Source organism: Antedon bifida, chromosome 1 (genome assembly GCF_963402885.1).
Source record: "Antedon bifida chromosome 1, ecAntBifi1.1, whole genome shotgun sequence".
In the NCBI taxonomy this organism is placed as follows: Eukaryota; Metazoa; Echinodermata; class Crinoidea; order Comatulida; family Antedonidae; genus Antedon; species Antedon bifida.
In genome coordinates this window covers 27820293-27841342 of record NC_136226.1, presented here as the reverse complement: position 1 = coordinate 27841342, position 21050 = coordinate 27820293, and the positions used below count along the sequence as shown (strand labels likewise).

Genomic DNA, 21050 nt, shown 5'->3' with positions numbered 1-21050 from the left:
TTTTATGAGAGGTCGCCCAACTTATGTACGAAAAGAAATATCGCTCCCTGCACTACCCATCATAGCATCGACCCCCCATGGTACGCCCCTGTCTTGTAAGTGACCACAAACAGGGAACCGTGTACTCCAAAAGCTTTCTTGTTGTATTGATCTTTTTTTTTCTTCTTTTTTCCCTCTTACGTAATTTGCTGTTTGTAGTTTTTATATAATTTTCATAGCATTGTAAATTGTTTAAGCAATTAAATTACACTGTCATGATTATGGGTAATTGAAAACAGAAGAATTAAATTATAAATCCCCTTTTTTTCAATTAATCTAGATCCTGTTTCTAGTATTGTTTCATAGATAAAAGATTACTACAATACATTCTTTATGCCTTGAATATGTACTGTAAGCTCCTGTATACAAAATGACACTTATGCATGAATAGAGCCCAATACAAATTTTAACTTTGATCATGACTCAATCACTCTGAAACTGAGTGAGATACAAAGTGCACCCTTATTCTCACCTGTTGTTTTTTACATACTGTGCATTTTCTAACAGTCGGGACGATTCGGGCGTGTCCTACTAGGTACTAAGCACTCGTTAGCTCAGTATGTAGACCTGTGAAGCAGAGGTTGCAAGTTTTTTAATAAAAGAGAATAAATTTTGTTCGTGAGGTTCAATCAATCAATCAAATATATTTTGATTTCATAAAACCATAGTCAATAGTTACGACTATGATAAAACATATGGTTATCTACAGGGAACTCAAAATAAGTAAAGCTTTTAAGCACAGACCCTTGAAAAAACAATAAAGTAAATAATATCATTAACAAGACAACAATAAAAAGAATAAATTATTATTATTATCAATTAAATTATTTTAAGAATATGATAAATAGTGAAATATGTTTGAAAATGAGATAAGTTGACCAATAAATGTTTTTTCTTTTTATAATTAGTATTATCATTTGGTTTTGGGTTTATCATTTTTGTCATCTCTCTATTTGAATGATATGATAACGTACTTATTTGCTGTGCAGTGCAACACGACAATACAATACTGAACCCCCTTTTTTAAACCTTTTATTATTTTTATGAAAGAATAGAGACATAATTACACGTTTATTTCTATGTTTTAGCTTCACCAACTCCTTGCCCTGAAAACTATGACCGCTGCCCTAACAACAACTTGTGTATTCATGAGACGTATTATTGCGATGGTGACAATGACTGTTTAGACGGATCAGATGAAGACCCAATTACATGCAGTAAGTTACATCATTATGTCATTAATAATGATTCATTTATTATTATTATTTAAGTTTATTAATAAAAGCAAGTCTTAAAGCCAAACAAGCAAAAGAGAGCCACTATAATTTAAGGCTAATGATAGTAGTGGAGCTATAGTTTGCGGGTTAACATGCTTGCCTTCCAATCCCATTGATTGGAAAGCCAGCATGTTAACCACCAAGGGTGGTTCAATCCTGACCTAGTTTCAGGGTTGTAACTAATGACTCTTTCTATTCCACTTTCTAAGCCTTAAATGAGACTTACTTATATAAGCATAATAAATTATAGTTTTCATCCTGTAGGCCTATAATTAGTGAGTTTCTATTCTATTAACAAATTAAAAAATACAATTTGTTACAAATGGTTCTTTGATGTTTGCATTTATAATAGAAAATGGCCTAAATTTATTCCAACAGTAGATTGTCAAATAGATTTGGTTATAAATAATAAGAGTCATAGAACATGATGTCTTTGAATCCATGACTTCATAGTTGTTGAAAAAATGATGAAATATATTATAGTTATTTTGTACTGAATTTTATTTACATACACTTATCTGCATCATACTGTATAAATTATAACATTAGGCCTTGTCTTTTGAGGCAACATGAAATCTACAGCTCACTTAAATGTGATTAACTTGGAAATACAAATACCATCTCTAAAAGTGTAATTTGCAACACACCTGCAAGTTTAAAAAGACAATATACACAATGTCTTAACTTCTTTACGTTTCTTTTTTAGGTTCAAATGAGTGCCCTGAAACGTACCGCCGCTGTGATGATTCACAGCGATGTTACCCAGGTAGCTGGTACTGTGATGGTGAGGCTGACTGTGAAGATAGTACTGATGAACCAGCTGATATTTGTGGTACGATTTCATGTTTTGCTTTTGTTATATCCTAGAGTGGGCTTATACTCGCATCAGTATATTTCTATAGAATAACAAATGCCTGTTTTACTTTAATGGGAAGAATTCCTAGAAGGAATGATAGACCCCTGTCGGTTTGCTCTCATTCGTTTTTTGCCATTTGGCCTAGAAAGACATGTGTCGGTCACTTTATAGGTATTTTCAGATCCATGGAGTTATCGCTTCATATCACAAGCAAGGTCATATTATAATTAGCGTCATAACAGCAAAGTGTTCAGAATCGCTTAACTAACGCACTGTCGTAAGAAATGTCTTCCACTAATCTGGTTCTACTACGGAGTTGTAAGCCGCTTACGTTACGAAAGCACAACTCTGGTCTGAACAGGCCCTATAGTAAAGTTAGGTTTGCGATACTCTATTGTGCTTATTCCTCATGGGAATCTTTGTAAAAACTTTGTAATAAATTACCTGTTTTACCTGGTACTTTATCACCTAGAAGGAATGATAAACCACTGTTCATTTGTTGCCATAAGTGGTTTTGTCAGTCAATGACTATTTAATTTAAAATATTGATATTTATTGCTATAGATTCACCTGACTTTACTTGTCATACGGGGTATTACACTTGCCAGAATAATCGTTGTATCCCATTAAGTTGGGTGTGCGATGCAGAAGATGATTGTGGAGATGGTTCTGATGAAGATGACACTGCTGGCGATTGCTGTAAGTAATAATACATTTTCGTTGGTCATACAGACAAACAGTAGAGTAAGGAAAAAGAAAAGAGAGGTGAAACCAGAAGGCAAGAACTAGGCAATCTCTTCGGAATAAATGTTTATTTGTGGTCCTTTGTCTCTCTCAACTAGAGAACTTTTAGCATGTTACTACAGTATTTACATACAATATCCTGTAATAGATTTATAATTGACCTTAAATACAGTAAATCACATAAAAATGTTTGTTATTGTAATTGTTTAAATTTAGAATCAGCAGTTTGTGAACTCTTATCTTTTATTATGTTTCCTATCTAAATTTGTTTTCTATCTATCTAATTTTTTTTTAAATTGTTAAATGTTGTGATTTTGTTTTATTTTTAGCCTCAGCTACCTGTTCTGCAGGCTACTTCACCTGTACGACACCTAAGCCAGGCTTCAGTCGTTGCATCCCTGATCGTTGGGTGTGCGATGGTCAAAGTGATTGTGAAGATGCTGAAGATGAGCATACCTGTGGTAGGTTTTACTGAAGGGACTATGTCAATATTATTCCACTGCAGTTACTGCAGCAACTACAACTTGTTTACTCTTTAACCCGTGTGCAAATATAATAATAATAATAATAATAACTGGTACTTGATATAGCGCATTATGCTGAAAGCCTCAATGCGCTTTACAAAGACAGAAAATTTTGAAAAATTACAAATTAAAAAGGTGGGTTTTGAGGAGAGATTTGAAGACACTGGTGGAAGTAGCCTGACGGATTTCAATAGGCAACGCATTCCATAGAGAAACGGATGCCGAAGAAAATGAACGATTTCCATAAAACTTAGTGGAGGGATGAAATATATGGGCAAGAAGAGACTCAGATCGAGATCTCAGAGACCGCTTAGGAACATAAGGTTGAATAAGTTCAGAAATGAACTTAGATGAAGAATTATGAAGAGCTTTGAAAACAAAGAGCAGGATCTTGAATGTAATTCTTTGTGTTACCGGAAGCCAGTGAAGCTGTCTCAGCACAGGTGTGATATGTTGCCTTATGGGGCTTTGAACGACCAATCGGGCAGCTGTGTTCTGGACTCGCTGAATTTTAGAGATATCCTTTGCTGGTAAGCCATAAAGTAATGAGTTACAACAGTCTAGCCTTGATGTAACAAAGGCGTGAACAAGAATCTCAGTTGATCTTGAATCCAGGTACTTCCGAATGCTTCCAATTTTACGAATAGCGTGAAGCCCAGCTTTGCAGATGTTATGTACCTGATTGGACATACAAAGCGTTGAATCCATGACAACTCCAAGGTTTCTACAGGATGACGATGGTTGAATGAAAGAATTACCAATCTTAACAGAGGCAGTCCAACACGCAGGCTTAAAACGAGAAGAAAAATGAATAAGTTCTGTTTTAGCATCATTCATAACCAGGTTGTTAGATTGACACCATGCTCTGACTTCGGCAATACAGGATTCAAGTTTACTGACAGCAGAATTACGCTGATTAGGGTTGAAAGTGACATAAAGCTGAGTGTCATCAGCGTACGCCATACACTTCACATTGTGAGATTCAATAAGGTCAAGTAGTGGGGCGGTAAATAAAATAAACAGAAGAGGACCAACCACAGACCCTTGTGGAACACCAACTGTAAGCAGAGTCGGGTTCGACAAAACATCCTTGATGACAATGGACTGGGACCTATCATTTAGATATGATGCAAACCAATTATGACCAATTCCAGAGATACCGTAACGTGATGATAGACGATGTAATAACTGCTTATGGTTGATGGTGTCAAAAGCAGCACTGAAGTCTAAAAGGACCATAAGAACCTCATTATGGTTGTCAAGTGCAATGCTAATATCATTATGCACAAGAAGAAGTGCAGATTCTACACTATGGTTTGGACGATAGGCGGATTGTCTAGTGGCAAATAACCCATTTCTATTCAGATATGATTGCAGCTGACTGGACACAACCCTCTCAATAATTTTTCCAAGGAATGGAAGATTGGAAATGGGTCTGTAACTTGCAAATTCCTCAACATCCAAAGATGGCTTCTTTAACAATGGTGTTATGCAGGCATGTTTGAGTGAAGATGGAAAGATACCTGAGCTCAGTGAATGATCATGTTCCTGCATTGCATCCAAGAGAAACCAAAAGTGGTGTAATGGCTATTATCGCTCACTGGCTACACCCAGGGACCGAAGATCTTAAGGGGCCCAGAGTATGAGCAGCCCAATGCAATTAGCGTTGAAACCCCCTTTAGGAGTGCTAAAACAGAGGTCTTTTCCCCCTGCGTTACACCACGGAATATGCCTATAACATAATGTTTTCATGTTGTATTGTTATATGCTTGTAGTGAGAGGAACTTGCAATGCAGGAGAATTTGCATGTGACAATGGACTTTGCATACCAAATGTTTGGCAGTGTGATCATGACAATGACTGTGGAGACGAGTCAGATGAATCAGCTAGTTGTGGTATGTAATTTTTCTTATGTAACTATATTAAATAATAGGCTGTTTTTAATCCTTTTAAAGCTGTTTTAAACTATTTTAATCTCCTGAATCCTATTCAATTTTAATACCTTGTCATTTTTACACCGTGTTTCATAACTTATATTTTTTTTTGTGCAATTATGTGTGTGTACATAATATATTTTATTGTATATCATTATTTTACTAATAATTGTCAATCTTCAAGAAGAATTTCTGTTGTTATTTTATGATGATGATGGACAAATAAAGCATTTCAGTATTCAGTATTCAGTAAATATAGCCTAAATTTTTGGAGATATTTGTATATATGCTGTATATATGGAGCTAGGGTCCTATTAGGCATCTGTTGACTCTTATGGCAGCCCCTGCATCTAGTATCTGCCTCAGATATATTGTCTTATGCCTCTCCTCTGATTAAGGTGGACACTGGACGAGAGAAACACTTTATCAATGATAGGACCAATCCTTAGGACCAATCAATTTTGTTTTATATTTGTATGTAAAAGAATTTATTTTCCTCTAGACCAGTATATTGATAGTTTTAGTAATTATTTTAATAATAATTATTATTAAATATTAAATTAAATTGCGAATTTATGAATAACAAAAATTATTTTTACTACCTAGATTATGGAACATGTGGAAGTAGTGAGTTTACGTGTAATAATGGTCGCTGCATTACTCAAATTTGGAAGTGTGATGGATATGATGACTGTAGAGATGGAAGTGATGAATCTGATTGTAGTAAGGAACCAATATTTAATATATTAAAAACCTAGGGGAAGATCCAGGCGAGTAGCACAAGGCTATGTGCCTCGTGCCCCGCTCCACTTTCACAGAATATTGTTAATTGATAGCTAAAGCTCTGTCTACACTATCAAACTTTATGTGACAAAAAATGTAATGTACCCATATCACTACCATATTTGGGCATATCACTACCATATATGGGCACATTATACCTTTTTTGTCAAACTAGTTTGATAGTGTAGACAGAGCTTTAGAAATAATAAACACCAATTAAAATATTGAAATTATCACAGCTTAGATACCCTTGCCCATCATAGAAAATGGAGAAAATGCATTACCTATGTGTTTTTTAAAATAAGCATACAGATACAGGTTTAGCTGCAAAAAAATGTCTCTAATGTTTTAACTTAACATGATATGAAGTCCTTATAATTTACCCATAGAATCAAGTTTATTTGATAAAGCTAAACGATGGCGTCCAATATTCATTTAACCTAAAGGTCAACTAGATTCTCATTGTTGCCACCCCTACTACTATAAATATGGCACCCACTATAATAAGCATTCTACATGGAATAATGTAAACTTTAAGTGAAACAATCTGCAATTATTATTGTTGTTATCCTCAGCTACTGCTGCACCAAGTTGTCCATCTGGACAGTTCTTATGCACTGATCTGACCTGTATCAATGATGTATTAGTTTGCAACAGGCTTTACGATTGTCTTGACCAATCAGATGAAGCACATTGTGGTGAGTAAATAAATATCTTCTTTTATGAAATCAGGACAGAAAAATGTTTATAGAGAGCTTGATTGTAATATGATCAATAATTTGATGACTTATGATTCAAAACCAAAACAAACAGTGAATCATTGCTACATACATCTTACAAAAAAAATTAATTATATAATCAAATTGTCACAAAAAATATCAATATCAGTAACTTTGAAAAATGAATTGTATTTAAAAGGAAGCCTGTTGAGGACAAGGCCGTAGCGAGAGGTTAAAAACAGACGAGGCCAAGCTGCTTTAAATATAATTATTAATATAAAATAGGACGATCTCTGCTGGGGAATTAGAGAGGGTAGTGAAAATTAACAATTTCAGATAAGGCGAGCCCTTTGTCTGCCTCATGCTTTGGCCCTGGAGGAGACAACATTTGAGAAAGGTTGAAAAAAGTACATGATAATATAATAATTACAATATTATTTTACAGATATAAATGAGTGTGATAATCCATTTGCCAGTCAGTGTGCACAAGACTGCGTTGATCTACCAACAAGTTACATGTGCGTGTGCAGAGATGGGTACAGACTTGCAGCCGATGGCAAGGCTTGCGATGGTAAATAATTCAGCATATGTACATAGCATTGATATTGACCCCCCACTCTCTTTCATTTTCAAGAAAGCATCCTTTAAAATAAGTAGAATACCTATTAATGGGACACTTTCACACCCCAACAAGTGTCTGCAATGCGGTGGGTGATATTTAACTATGTGCTTATTAGTCCTTATTAATTAATTGAACATGAAAATATTGACAATTGTATTGACAATTCTCATAGGGAACATATTTAAGAAATACCTAATTTGACATACATATGTTCAAATCTATAGTGACTTGTTTATTTACAGATATTAATGAATGTAATGAGACTCCTTGGGTTTGTAGTCAGGAGTGTACCAATGCTATTGGAAGTTACATTTGCGGGTGTGTCAATGGATATGCATCAGAAGAGAATGGTGCTAAATGTAAACACATAACTGGTAAGTGTTGGTTGTAGTATTGAACAACAAGTAAACTGAATTTACATACAGGTAAACTGAATTTACATACAGGTAAACTGAATTTACATACAGGTAAACTAATTTACATACAGGTAAACTAATTTACATACAGGTAAACTGAATTTACATACAGGTATACTAATTTACATACAGGTAAACTGAATTTACATATGAGTAAACTGAATTTACATACACGTAAACTGAATTTACATACAGGTGAACTGAATTTACATATGGGTAAATTGAATTTACATACAGGTAAACTAATTTACATACAGGTAAACTAATTTACATATGAGTAAACTGAATTTACATACACGTAAACTGAATTTACATACAGGTGAACTGAATTTACATATGGGTAAATTGAATTTACATATGGGTAAACTGAATTTACATATAGGTAAACTGAATTTACATACAGGTAAACTGAATTTACATACAGGTTAACTAATTTACATCCGGGTAAACTGAATTTATATACACGTAAACTTCATTGACATACAGGTAAACTTAATTTACATACAGGTAAACTTCATTTACATAAGTTAAGCTAAATTTACATACAGGTATACTGAACTGAAAAATGTTTTATTAGTGCATGTATCATATACTTGTCATTTCAGGTGGTGACCCATACTTATTGTTTAGCAACCGTTACTATATTCGTAACATCACAGTGGATGCACATGTGGAAAGTCTTGTAAGAGATGGCTTTGAAAATTTAGTGGCCTTAGATTATGATTTGACAGAGGGCAGGATTTACTTTGCCGACATTTCAGCAGACAGGATGTATCGTATGAATATGGATGGTAGTGGTGAAATTGAGACTATTTTGGATCAATACGTAGGTAACGTAGAAGGCTTAGCAATTGACTGGGTTGGAAGGAAAGTTTACTGGGTGGATCATGCTCAAGACGTATTAGAGGTTGCAGAATTGGATGGTTCGATAAGGAAAACACTACGAAGAGAAGGCCTCTTTTCACCCAGAGCTGTTGTTGTTGATCCAAAGAATGGGTAAGATTCATTTAGCTATTCTGTCCAGGGATATAAATAGATATGCGCTTTACCCCACATAGAACTGTACCTACATCTAAGACAAAAGGAAACTGTGTTTAAAGGATTTATTTATTTATAGGAGAGAGAGAGAGACGCACAACTTAAGCGCCTACCCCCTTTGATAGCTACACTATGAACTATTTATTGACAGACAGAATAATAATTATTATGTAAGCACTCCCCGGCTATTTAAAAGATCATGTATCCGCCTCTGTAGTAGGTGTGTTATAAAACAATTAATAAACTTATTTTCATTTGTATTAAGATTTAATTAGCTAAATAGCTATAGACCCTTATTATATCACCATTTGTCAATTATTGTTGTTTTTGTTGGCAATACAAGATACATTATTTCTGAATGAATGGTAAGACTGTTTTAATTTGTTGAAAAATGTTATTTTCTATTCACTCCTCATTCATTATTTATATATTATTGTATTTCAGACACGTTTACTGGACAGATTGGGGGTTAAGCAGTTACATTGGTAAAATAGGTATGGATGGTAGCAACGCAACTGAAATCCACTCTGACAAGCTTGTGTGGCCTAATGGTCTCACCATCTGCTACACAACTAATAAGCTCTACTGGGTCGATGCCCATCTTAACCATATTGGGTAAGTCACTAGTTTTAACAGTTTTAAGATGCTTGGATTAATTCCTTAGCTATATTCACTACCAGGATTTTCTCTAGCAATCAAATTAGTCCTTATTAGTCTAATACAAGATTTTGCCTATAAATTAAGTTCTTATCTTAAGTTTGCTGTGTGTTTTGAAATGTGGTAACTTGGTGGGTACTATGTGTATTCCAATCCCAATGCCCAGGGTTCAATCCTGACCTAGTGTTGTATTACTCCTGACTGTTAAACTACCCCACTCCTTAATTTATGCCTCAAGTATGACATAGTTTGTAGATATGATATGTTTATCCATTCATTAATGTAGCTTGTTGTTGGAAATGTATTAACTTTTTTTAAATAAAAAAAACCATAATGAAACAGATAAAATAGTGGATCATGTATTCCGTTTAATGCAAGTCTTTAAAACAAGTTATCATAATTATTAATTTTGTTGTTAAAAAATAATTCTTGCAGTTACTCAAACATGGATGGAACCGACATTAGATTCCTGTCAACGTTCGTAAGTCATCCATTTGCCATAACTGTTTTTGAAGAAACACTTTATTGGACCGATTGGAACACAAAAACTATTAACAAAGTTGATAAACTGCTTGGCGGAAACTACACTCAGGTCGGGGGTACCATACATCGTCCAATGGACATTCACATTGTTCATGAATTAAGACAAGATCCAAGTAAGTCGCTTCAAATAAATATTTATAAAATCAAAAATTCAATAAGACACAAAAAAATTGGGTGAGTGAGGGAAAATGTTATAATCAAACCAGTTGTTGATGAAAAAAAAAGTGTATGTAGCAATACTGTCTTTAGTTCAACATTTTAAAAACAAAGTATATATATATAGTTTCCCGAAAGCTCTGCTAACTTTTCTGGCTGTTTTACTTTATCATTTTGATTTAGCTTTTCGCTTTTTTTTTGTATCTCCATTGAGATCCAGCCACTGATACCCACAGCATTGTCATTTTTTCAGTAATTTGCCTTTGGATTTATATTTATATATATAATTACAGTACCAAAGAAAGTTATACCTCACACCTATTGTTATTACAGTATATATTATGATGACCATTTTACTAAAAAAAAATATAGTACTGTACTGTACTAACTCTGGTGGAATGTTCAATTATAAAGCGACCTACGTACGACCACACCTGTTCACAGGACCAGTAACCAGTAACAGTAACTAACTCTGGTATAAGCCCATCCCCAAACTTTTCATGCAGGTTGTTTTTTCTCTATTTTTAAACTTATTTGTGTAATCATAATTTTATTTGTAGGTATAATTAATCCCTGTGGTAATAATAATGGTGGATGCACTCATCTGTGTTTGATTTCTGCCATTGGCGTTAATGGAGCTATGAGTTTCACCTGTGCTTGTCCAGATAACTTTGTACTGAAAGCCGATGGAAAAACCTGTCTTGAAAATTGTACAAACCAACAATTCCATTGCAATGATGCCACAAAATGTATACCCAGCTACTGGAAGTGCGATGGTGAGCGAGACTGCAAGGACGGATCAGATGAACCGGCCACATGTCGTAAGTTTTTAACTCACTGGATCAGTTGACAAATTGATCATTATTATTTTATTCAAAACTTGTGCTATGGACACTCAGGGGCCCCTGAGTTATAGCCACTGATTAGTTGACTCTCTAGTTTAATATTACTTCTATGGCATTTAAGTTTTTCTTTTTGTTTTCAGCACCGCCTTCCTGCTCTCCTGGTCTGTACACCTGCGCCAATAAAGAATGCACTTTTCCCACGTATGTTTGTGATGGAGAGGATGACTGTACAGATGGTAGCGATGAAACTGGCTGTGGTAAGATAATAATAATAATAATGATTGTCTTTTACAGCGCATTATACAAAGCGCTTTGCACACAAAACTGTTCATGAAATATCTTAGGATAACCAAAAAAAAAGATGATGCAAAGGAATGATATGGGAGTTGTGGGAACAATAATTGCAGTTTAAGCTGATGTGGGGTTTATTCTGGTAGGGTCATAGTCAATGACACTCTTTTAGGGATTTTTTGGCATAGGCATGCCCAGCTAGCCTTCCCCCCTAAACTTTGGAAATTATAATACAAAAGATAGGACTTTAGATTAAGATCAGCCCCATTGTTGGATTCAATCCTTTTTGGCATTAGATGCAAACAAAACTATAAATAAATATATACACAGTACCCTCCAATTTTTTTTCTTCTATTTATGTCCATCCCGTTATCAGAGCTTCCATACATTAAAACATCTTCATCTAGTTCAAATGTCATTGTTTATATTTTTAGACGCATCTGAATGTAGTCCATGGGAGTTCAGATGTAGCACAGGTAATTGTATTGAACAGAGAAATGTTTGTGATCAGACTAATGATTGTACTGATGGATCAGACGAGGCTTCTTCAGTATGTATGGGTGAGTAATTTGTTATTCAAGTAATCTATTGTGAAAAATACTGCTGTATTCCATGCTCGGATATAATCATACATCCTAATTTATGCTGAATTTAGTTACAAGACTTAGGTAAATACATCCATGCAATCGGAGTATAAATCTCACCTGCTAATTTTCCAAAAATAGTCTTACACTGTATAATTATAAGCAGTACTGTTTTCGTCCATAGTATAACCATTTTTTGTTTAACCTTTCTCGCGCTGTAAAGGCAGCAGTTAATTCTTTAGGCCTAGAAAATGGGGAATTTTTTTTTTACTGGAGATAATTATGGTTGTAATTATCATACAAATCAGAGGCCAGTGGCTGTATTCACCAGTCACACTTAAGTTTCACTTAACTCAATAAATAAGTATTTCCCATAAATTGTATTGATTTAGATAGGAGATTTGTTTAATTTTAAGGTGTTTCCCTTAGCCTAAGCGTGAATGGTGAATACAGCCACTGGAATCTATGTATGTGGTATAAACTAAAATTATTTGTTTCTCGGTTAGTGGAAACATTTTCACTCTCACAGCTTTCCTCTCTTTAATTAATAATAAAAAATGTATTTGTCTGTTAGGTCGAGAATGTCAAGATGGATATTTTACGTGTGATAATGGCTTCTGCATTCCTGACTCTTGGGTTTGTGATCTTGATGATGATTGTGGCGACCGAAGTGATGAACCGCACAGTACTTGTCGTAAGTGTGACAATTCATTTGAAAATAATACACAGAGATGCCAAGGCCATATTAAACCTATTAATTTAATTTGATCTCAAAATTTATTATTTGTATTATTCCAAAGGCAACTGAAAATGATAATGTTGTGGGTATCATTGACTGTATTTCAATTAGTAGAGTAGAAATAAGGTTTCACCTCAAAAAAATTGCAACAAAAGGTTTTTCAACGGATTTTGGTAGTATTGAGTGTACTAAATAACAGAAAAAAAGTCTCAAGAATTTCGACCACCGGAAAGTGTTTTTTTTCAAGATGGCCGCCAAAATAGATAAAAAGTTAAAATGTCCATACCTCCTAAACTACTTGGTCTATTGATATGATTTTGGTACCAACATACTCAGAACATACATATTTATATTCGCTATAATAGAACATTTTGGCCAAAAATGACCGGAAATACCATTTCTGACAATTTGACCTTTGACCTTGATATGTTGTATCTTGGTAACAACTGACCGTAGGGAAACAAATGATGGCTCAAATTGTTCAGAATGTACATATTTACATTTATTGTAATGAGACATTTTGTCAAAAAATGGTTGGAAGTAAAGGTTATTGACCTTTAACTTTATCTGTGTATAATTTCCATATCTCGGCAACTATGTGTGGTAGAGATTTAAAATTGGGCTCTAAATACTGAGAATATACTTATTTATATTTACTCTAATGAAACAGTTTGACAAAAAATGACCAGAAACGACATGTTTGACCATTGACCTTGATATGCTACATTTCGATAATGACTGACTGAGATACACCTTTTATGGCTCAATTTGTTCAGAATATAATTATTTTTTATTTCGTATAATGGTCTAATCTACTTATGAAATAGAGAGCTTTCCTGGGAATCAAATAACTGTAATATTTATAAAGACCTTCAGAATATGAGTTCAAGTTCAAATTGTTCAGAACATACTGTATACAATCTTAATAATAATAGTAAATAAAAAACCGAAAAGTAAACAAAAACAAATATAATAATAACTTTTAAATTTCTAATTATGGTATAGCAGCAATTGATTAGATATTGTGCATGTATTTAGTACGGCATCTTAAACAACTGTTCCAACTTCGTCTTCATCATCGTCATCAATCTCTCTATCTACGTTGTTCCATTCTTCTAGTTGACACACTCCCCAAACTGAAGTACATGCCAATCCATAGCTTCTACAACTGCAACATACATCCAGTAGTTACAATGGATGATTTTATATCCTAAAACAGATTTCAATCTGGTTACATTAATCACTCTAGTAGGCCCATCTTTTCCTTTGTCTAATCTGAAGTACATTTCTCGGTTTGTTGTATTTACATGATACAGTAAAAGTACCAGTAAGTCCGTGTCTTCTCCAATCAAAGTTACTGTATTATGTTCAGAGACTTCAACTGTTGCCAGAGCAATGTCAACATCGTTTTTTTTGTTTTTTTTAAAACCATATTTAATGAGGGTGATCCATCCAGCTATTGCTGATCATTAGGGACCCTCAGAGGTTCACAAGACAAACATATACACAAGATGCTCTACGTAAACAAAGTCTTATTACAAGTCTTTGGGAGTGGAGTAATTTGGTCCTTAGAAAAAATCCTGACATGTGACGGGACTTGAACTCAGGACCCTTGGAGTGGTAGCCAAGCATCATAACCATCAAGCCACAACTCCACTCTTTTTTCTATAGCTCATATGAAAGCATGTTGATAAATTTGTGTTTGTTCTCATGCCTTGACAGGAATTCTTCTTTCTTTCCATCAAATTCAGTTAGGACAAATCTCTCTAGACGATGTAATGAAATATCAAGTCCGTTTCCACCCTCACTCTTCAAAGCCTAAAGACATCTTTAGGAAGGCAAATAAATCAATAAATTGATAGAAAGTAACCTAGAATATGACACTGATGTGTGCCGATAGTTTCACTCAACCGCATCAGAAATTTCAAACTATCGAGGAGTTTGGATTAAAGGCCATGTCTATTCGTTTTGGAGCCAAGTCACTGGATTTCCCAAATAGCTACAGATGCAAGCTGTTTAATAAGAAAGTTGCTGAGGGTAAATAATTTATCAAACCTCAACAACTACTACCACCAACCTCATCTGCTACAAAATGTCACAGTCTTAGAGTATACTATCAAATCATGCAATGGATAAAGAAAGATAATACCATGGATGCTACCAAGTCGGGGAAGTTTTTAATAAAACATTTGTGCCAATAATGACGATTGAAACTGCTGCTTCAGAAGAACTTTTGAAAATCATCCATTGTAACTGTACTACTGGATGTAAAACTGTATGTTGCAGTTGTAGATGCTATGGATTGGCATGTACTTCAGTTTGGGGAGTGTGTCAACTAGAAGAATGGAACAACGTAGATAGAGAGATTGATGACGATGATGAAGACGAAGTTAAAAAAGTTGTTTAGGAAGCCGTACTAAATACATGCACAATATCCAATCAACTGCTGCTATACCGTAATTAGAAATTAAAAATTATTATTATATTTGTTTTTGTTTACTTTTCGGGTTTTTTATTCACTATTATTATTAAGAATGTATACAGTATGTTCTGAACAATTTGAACTTGAACTCATATTCTAAAAGTCTTTATAAATATTACAGTTACCCAGGAAAGCTCTTAATTCCATGGGTAGATTAGACCATTATACGAAATAAAAATAATTATATTCTGAACAAATTGAGCCATAAATAGTATGTCTTAGTCAGTCATTATCGAAATATAGCATATCAAGGTCAATCATCAAAAAATGTCGTTTCTGGTCATTTTTTGTCAAACTGTTTCATTAGAGTAAATATAAATAAGCATATGCTCAGTATTTAGAGCCCAATTTTAAATCTCTACCACACATAGTTGCCGAGATATGGACATTCTACATAGATAAAGGTTAAAGGTCAATAACCTTTACTTCTAACCATTTTTTGACAAAATGTCTCATTACAATAAATGTAAATATGTACATTCTGAACAATTTGAGTCACAATTTGTTTCCCTACGGTCAGTTGTTACCAAGATACAACATATCAAGGTCAAAGGTCAAACATGCAAGAAATAGCATTTCCGGTCATTTTTGGCCAAAATGTTCTATTAGGGCAAATATAAATATGTATGTTCTGAGTATTTTGGTACCAAAATCATATCAATAGACCAAGTAGTTTAGGAGGTATTGACATTTTAACGTTTTATCTATTTTGGCGGCCATCTTGAAAAAAAAACACTTTCCGGTGGTCAAAATTCTTGAGACTTTTTTTCTGTTATTTAGTACACCCAATACTACCAAAATCCGTTGAAAAACCTTTTGTTGCAATTTTTTTGAGGTTGGCCCCTTTTTTTCATTAGTTCTACTCTACTAAATAGAGAAATGAAAAATAAAACCACTAATGTATAACACAGCCAAACACTATTTCTTGTTATGAGAGGACAAATTTTCGATATGATTAAGATAAAAAAGGATACACATTAGGAAATATACCACAGTAGAAATAACTTTGTTTTTATTCTTGAATGTTTTAATTTGACCTTCAGAATGAATAATTAATATAAAAATCTAAGCGCTAAATGTTAAAACCATATCAAATAATATCACCTACAAAATATCTTTTTGTAAATTAAAATGGATTTCTTCTTAATTTTCTTGTTTGCAGAGTCTGCAACTTGTCAACCGGGATGGCAGCCTTGTACCACTAACTACCGATGCATACCTTCATATGCTTTCTGCAATGGCTATGACAACTGCAGAGATAACAGTGATGAAAATCCAGATTATTGTAGTAAGTCAATAACCTAACCTTAACACATTTGTATTCCATAATCAAGATTATTTAGAGGGTTAGGTTAAGTATATTTAGGAAGTAGATCAGCTATCTTGGTTTTATTATAGAAAATAATGTATTAGGTAATGCATTATTCATGATTTCTGCCTTAACCTCATAGGAAAAAAATAATGCCAGTCAGGCAAACTGAATGCCAATTTGGTGTTTCTATGTAGTATACTGTACATTTATCAATTTTGAAATTACTGTACTTACGTTTGATTACTGTTTATTTTAAATTAGGTAACCAACAGTGTGATGGTGTAGGCGAGTTCCAATGTAGCGATTCCTCTTGTATACCTCTACGCTGGCAGTGTGATGGCGATGAGGACTGTGACAATGGTGAAGATGAAGTTGGTTGTGGTAAGTAGTCTAGTTTCTCATAGAAATAATAAATTAGCTTTCCGTACCATCGCATCTCTATTTTTATTTCATTTCCTTGTTGTATTACCTTTCCAAGTCACAGGTTTTATATGTTTTTTTGTATTTCCCTGCCCCCTTTTTAAAATTGTTAAATTGTTTTTTAAATTGTTCTGCATCAGAAGAAGAGTATATACATATAGTAATTTGATCACTTTTCTACAATCCGGCAGACTTACTGATGTTCCCAACATTTTTGTATTAAATATATATTTTGTATTATATGTCTTTATGGAAAATAATTGAATTGGATTGCATTTATCTTTAATATTTGAATTTGGTTATTAACATAACGTTGATGTTGCTAGCTCATCACAAAGGGACGAATGAGATCAGGTTTTTTCCCTTTGATTCTAATTCTAAATTAAATAGTATTTTAGCTGATGAATCTCATATTCTCAACAATAAGTTAGTAGTTACCAGATCTGGAAGATTAACAACAATCCCAGTTAAAACAAATAGACATACATTTTCATTCTTACCTAGCGCTATTAGATTACACAACAATGAAGTTTCAAAGATAGGTCATTAGGTCTGTTGTATTTTATATTGCTTGATCAGTTGTTGTTGTTGTTGTTAGTTCCAAGTTGATCACTAATGTGAATATTATGTGTGTATTGTTTTGCTTGTGTTTTTCTGCCAAGAAAACAATCATCATTATACTATGTATGAATGACGTAATAAATCGAATCTGAATCTGAATAATGAAAGAATATGAAAAGACTTTAAACTTGTTGGAACTCTATCCTTTGATTTTTACAATCATTTGGGAATTACCTTCTTTTCCAGCTTAAATACTAAATTATTAATATTTGTTTTATTTAGCGCCTCGCGAATGTTCTGAAAGTGAATTTACATGTGTTGGCACGAGCACATGCATTCCAAGTAAATGGGTCTGTGATCATGAAGATGATTGTGGCGACAATTCAGATGAATACGCTTGTCGTAAGTATTGATAATCATATATCATAATAATAGAGCGAGTGAGTGTCCAAGCGGTTAAGACAGTGGAACCGTAATTACGAAGTAATTACGATATTCCCGAAAAAAAAGAAGAGTGTATATATCAAGATCTGTGGAAGAGTTACAAAAACTATGGTGAAGCAAATTGATGTGGAGTGTTTTTAGCTCGAGTGAGTGGCCAAGCAGTTTAGACAGTGGGACCGTAATTACGTAGGATTTGAGGCTTATTCGTTTCATGGTTCTGGTGGTAGAACAAATCTTCTCGGATAAGGACTATAAACCATAGGTCCAGTGTACACATCTATCTCATATGCACTTTAAGGAACCTAGTACATCTTTCGAGATGAGTAGAAGGTTACCATGGTGTGCTAGTACACACACAGTCACTGTCACTCACAGCCATTGATCATAACTGGGCCCTCTGGGAGACCAGTCTTTGACTGAAGAGGTCACTCAGTATAAATAAATATGAAATAAAAAAATATACCAAACTGACAAATGTACAAAAAAAAACATTTTTCTTGACAGGGGTTATCATAATAATACTAAAGTTAATGTTTGTTCTATCTACAGTTGATCGGTCATGCAATTTTGACCAATTTCAGTGTACTAGTGGACATTGTATTTCAAAAGACTATCAGTGCGATGGAGATCCTGACTGTCAAGACATATCTGATGAAATAAATTGTCGTAAGTTTTAAAAATCTTTTAAAAAAAAATATAACGGCAAATACATTACACTATATAAGTGGCAATACAACCGTTGGGCCATAAAAAGGCAACATTTTAACTCAGGACACTTGAATTAATAAGCAAGGTAACCACCATTACATAGCAACTGTAGCTATATAAAAAAAGTATGTCGTTTTATTTATGTCAAAGTTGATACCATATTTATTTGTTTGTTACAAAATTGTTGAATTTACCTTTTGTTTTTTAAGATATCAAACATAGGTTTAAAAATAAATTTAAGTTAATTTTTGTAATATATAATATATATATATATAATTGTCACCCTGTTTTGCAACTCTTTACATACATCATTTAATTATATAAACATTTTTGAATATTTATTTATAACTGCTTCATTTACCTTCTTGTAAGTACAATTATATTTTTCTTTAGAATTATCTATAATTTGTGTTTATATATTTATATAAAATTATAAAATATAATCTTTATATATTAACAAATTGTAATTTTTGTTTATGATAGCAACACGGTATCCAGGTGGCCATTATTGTCTGACAACAGAATTCACCTGTGCCAATAAGCTCTGTACTTTTAAGGAATGGGTTTGTGATGGAGAGGACGACTGTACAGATGGCAGTGATGAATCCAGTGAGGCCTGCTGTAAGTTTACACACATGTTTCTATCATGAGCTGCTCTTGATCAATGGGTTGAAAGGAGTCTCCCCTATCATGAGCTGCTCTTGATCAATAAGTCAATCAAACCCGTAGCAGGATTTGTTTGGACTTGTTAGGCTTTTACCATCACTTCTGCAGTTTCTAGTTTGATAAGGGTATTCCTGAAAGAGGAGTTTGTTTATTCATGATTGTGTAAAGATCTAAGATTACCTATTAACTATTCGTTTTGTTTGTATTTGTTCAAGCTGTAATAGAAAGTTTTGCATTTTGATATCCATAATTTCTTATTATTCTTTTATTTTTAGTAAATGTTGACTGCAATGAAGATGAATATTTCAGATGTGATGGACCCAGTTCAGCATGTCTATCAAAAAGAAAGCAATGTGATGGGATTGTAGATTGCCCGAATAGTAGTGATGAAAATGACCATGATCTATGTAGTAAGTTGGGATTTTAGAGAGATATTCTAATATAAATTTGTTTATTCTGTGATCTGTATGGATGCAGGATTATTAAGGATCAATGTAAATGAGTCCTGTAGAATACCATTTGGTATGTACAAATTACAAAATACAAAGCCTAGTCCCCAACAAATTGCTGAGACCAAAAAAATTAGACGCATAAGAGTGTGCCTAAACAAAATCCTCCTGTGAATATATGATGGGAATGTGTTTTTTTAACCACCACAGCACATTAGGAGAAGATTTACTATTGCATTTTGAAACACACCTTGAAAGACTTCAGTTGGTTTGGGTGACTCTCTCTTCCTTTTGAGCATAAACACAATTTGAATGTCATGCAGGCGATTGTTTAAAAAAAATATATACAAACCTTGTATTTTTTGTAGATCCTGTAGAAATTTGCACAGAAAGTGAGTTTAAATGTGCAAATAAAGATTGTATTCCACTGACTCAAGTATGTAATGGTGTAATCAACTGTGCAGACATGTCTGATGAGCAAGGATGTGGTAAGTCTGTTGTGGGGTAACTTAAACCAGCTTAAGCTATGTCTATCAGAGTTCTATCGCTGTTGTGCTTTCAAATTCAAACCCAAAAATTACATTTAATATCTCATGTTGTCTGGTGTGAAGTTATTTCTATCTCTAATGTTACATTGTGAAATCAATCGGAGTTAACATTCTGAAATAAGAGAGTTAACTGATCACACAAGCACTTGAATAAAATTCGGATCGGCTTAACTTCATTCTATGCATGTTTAACATGTGTGAACACATCTAATATTGTTTTTGTGTAGTTGGTCGTAGATGGTTGTAATGTATACCTGTAAATCTAGTTTTTTATATGGTTTGTTGTATCAATCGGAGTTAACATTCTGAAATAAGAGAGTTAACTGATCACACAAGCACTTGAATAAAATTCGGATCAGCTTAACTTCATTCTATGCATGTTTAACATGTGTGAACACATTTAATATTGTTTTTGTGTAGTTGGTCGTATATGGTTGATAATGTATACCTGTAAATCTAGTTTTTTAAATGGTTTGTTGTAATGAAGTTTGATTTTTGTTTCTACGTTTAAATTGTTTTCCAAGAAATGTCCTGTTTGTTTATTTAGATGGTGACAATAAATTATTATATAGATTTTAATTTATATAGAGCCCTCTATCAAATATTATTTGTTGGGGTTGGTTGTCTTTTAAAATTGTTATTTTTATTTTGGTTGAACTTATTCTACTATTACAATAAAACTAGGGGATGGTG

General features: G+C 33.6%; 1 protein-coding gene across 1 annotated transcript in view; it reads left to right on the top strand.

The window, feature by feature from the left end:
- LOC144847952 (low-density lipoprotein receptor-related protein 2-like) overlaps positions 1-21050 on the top strand; it is a 60986-nt gene that overhangs the window by 27383 nt on the left and 12553 nt on the right. The window contains exons 10-32 of the mRNA XM_078704573.1: positions 1128-1256; positions 2023-2148; positions 2737-2871; positions 3246-3377; positions 5216-5335; positions 5981-6097; positions 6733-6855; positions 7322-7447; positions 7741-7872; positions 8520-8910; positions 9397-9567; positions 10045-10265; positions 10869-11129; positions 11294-11410; positions 11879-12004; positions 12603-12722; positions 16412-16537; positions 16823-16942; positions 17825-17944; positions 18536-18652; positions 19178-19315; positions 19636-19770; positions 20178-20297. Coding sequence (XP_078560699.1) covers positions 1128-1256; positions 2023-2148; positions 2737-2871; positions 3246-3377; positions 5216-5335; positions 5981-6097; positions 6733-6855; positions 7322-7447; positions 7741-7872; positions 8520-8910; positions 9397-9567; positions 10045-10265; positions 10869-11129; positions 11294-11410; positions 11879-12004; positions 12603-12722; positions 16412-16537; positions 16823-16942; positions 17825-17944; positions 18536-18652; positions 19178-19315; positions 19636-19770; positions 20178-20297 — 3423 coding nt within the window. The remainder of the gene's footprint in view (positions 1-1127; positions 1257-2022; positions 2149-2736; positions 2872-3245; positions 3378-5215; positions 5336-5980; positions 6098-6732; positions 6856-7321; positions 7448-7740; positions 7873-8519; positions 8911-9396; positions 9568-10044; positions 10266-10868; positions 11130-11293; positions 11411-11878; positions 12005-12602; positions 12723-16411; positions 16538-16822; positions 16943-17824; positions 17945-18535; positions 18653-19177; positions 19316-19635; positions 19771-20177; positions 20298-21050) is intronic.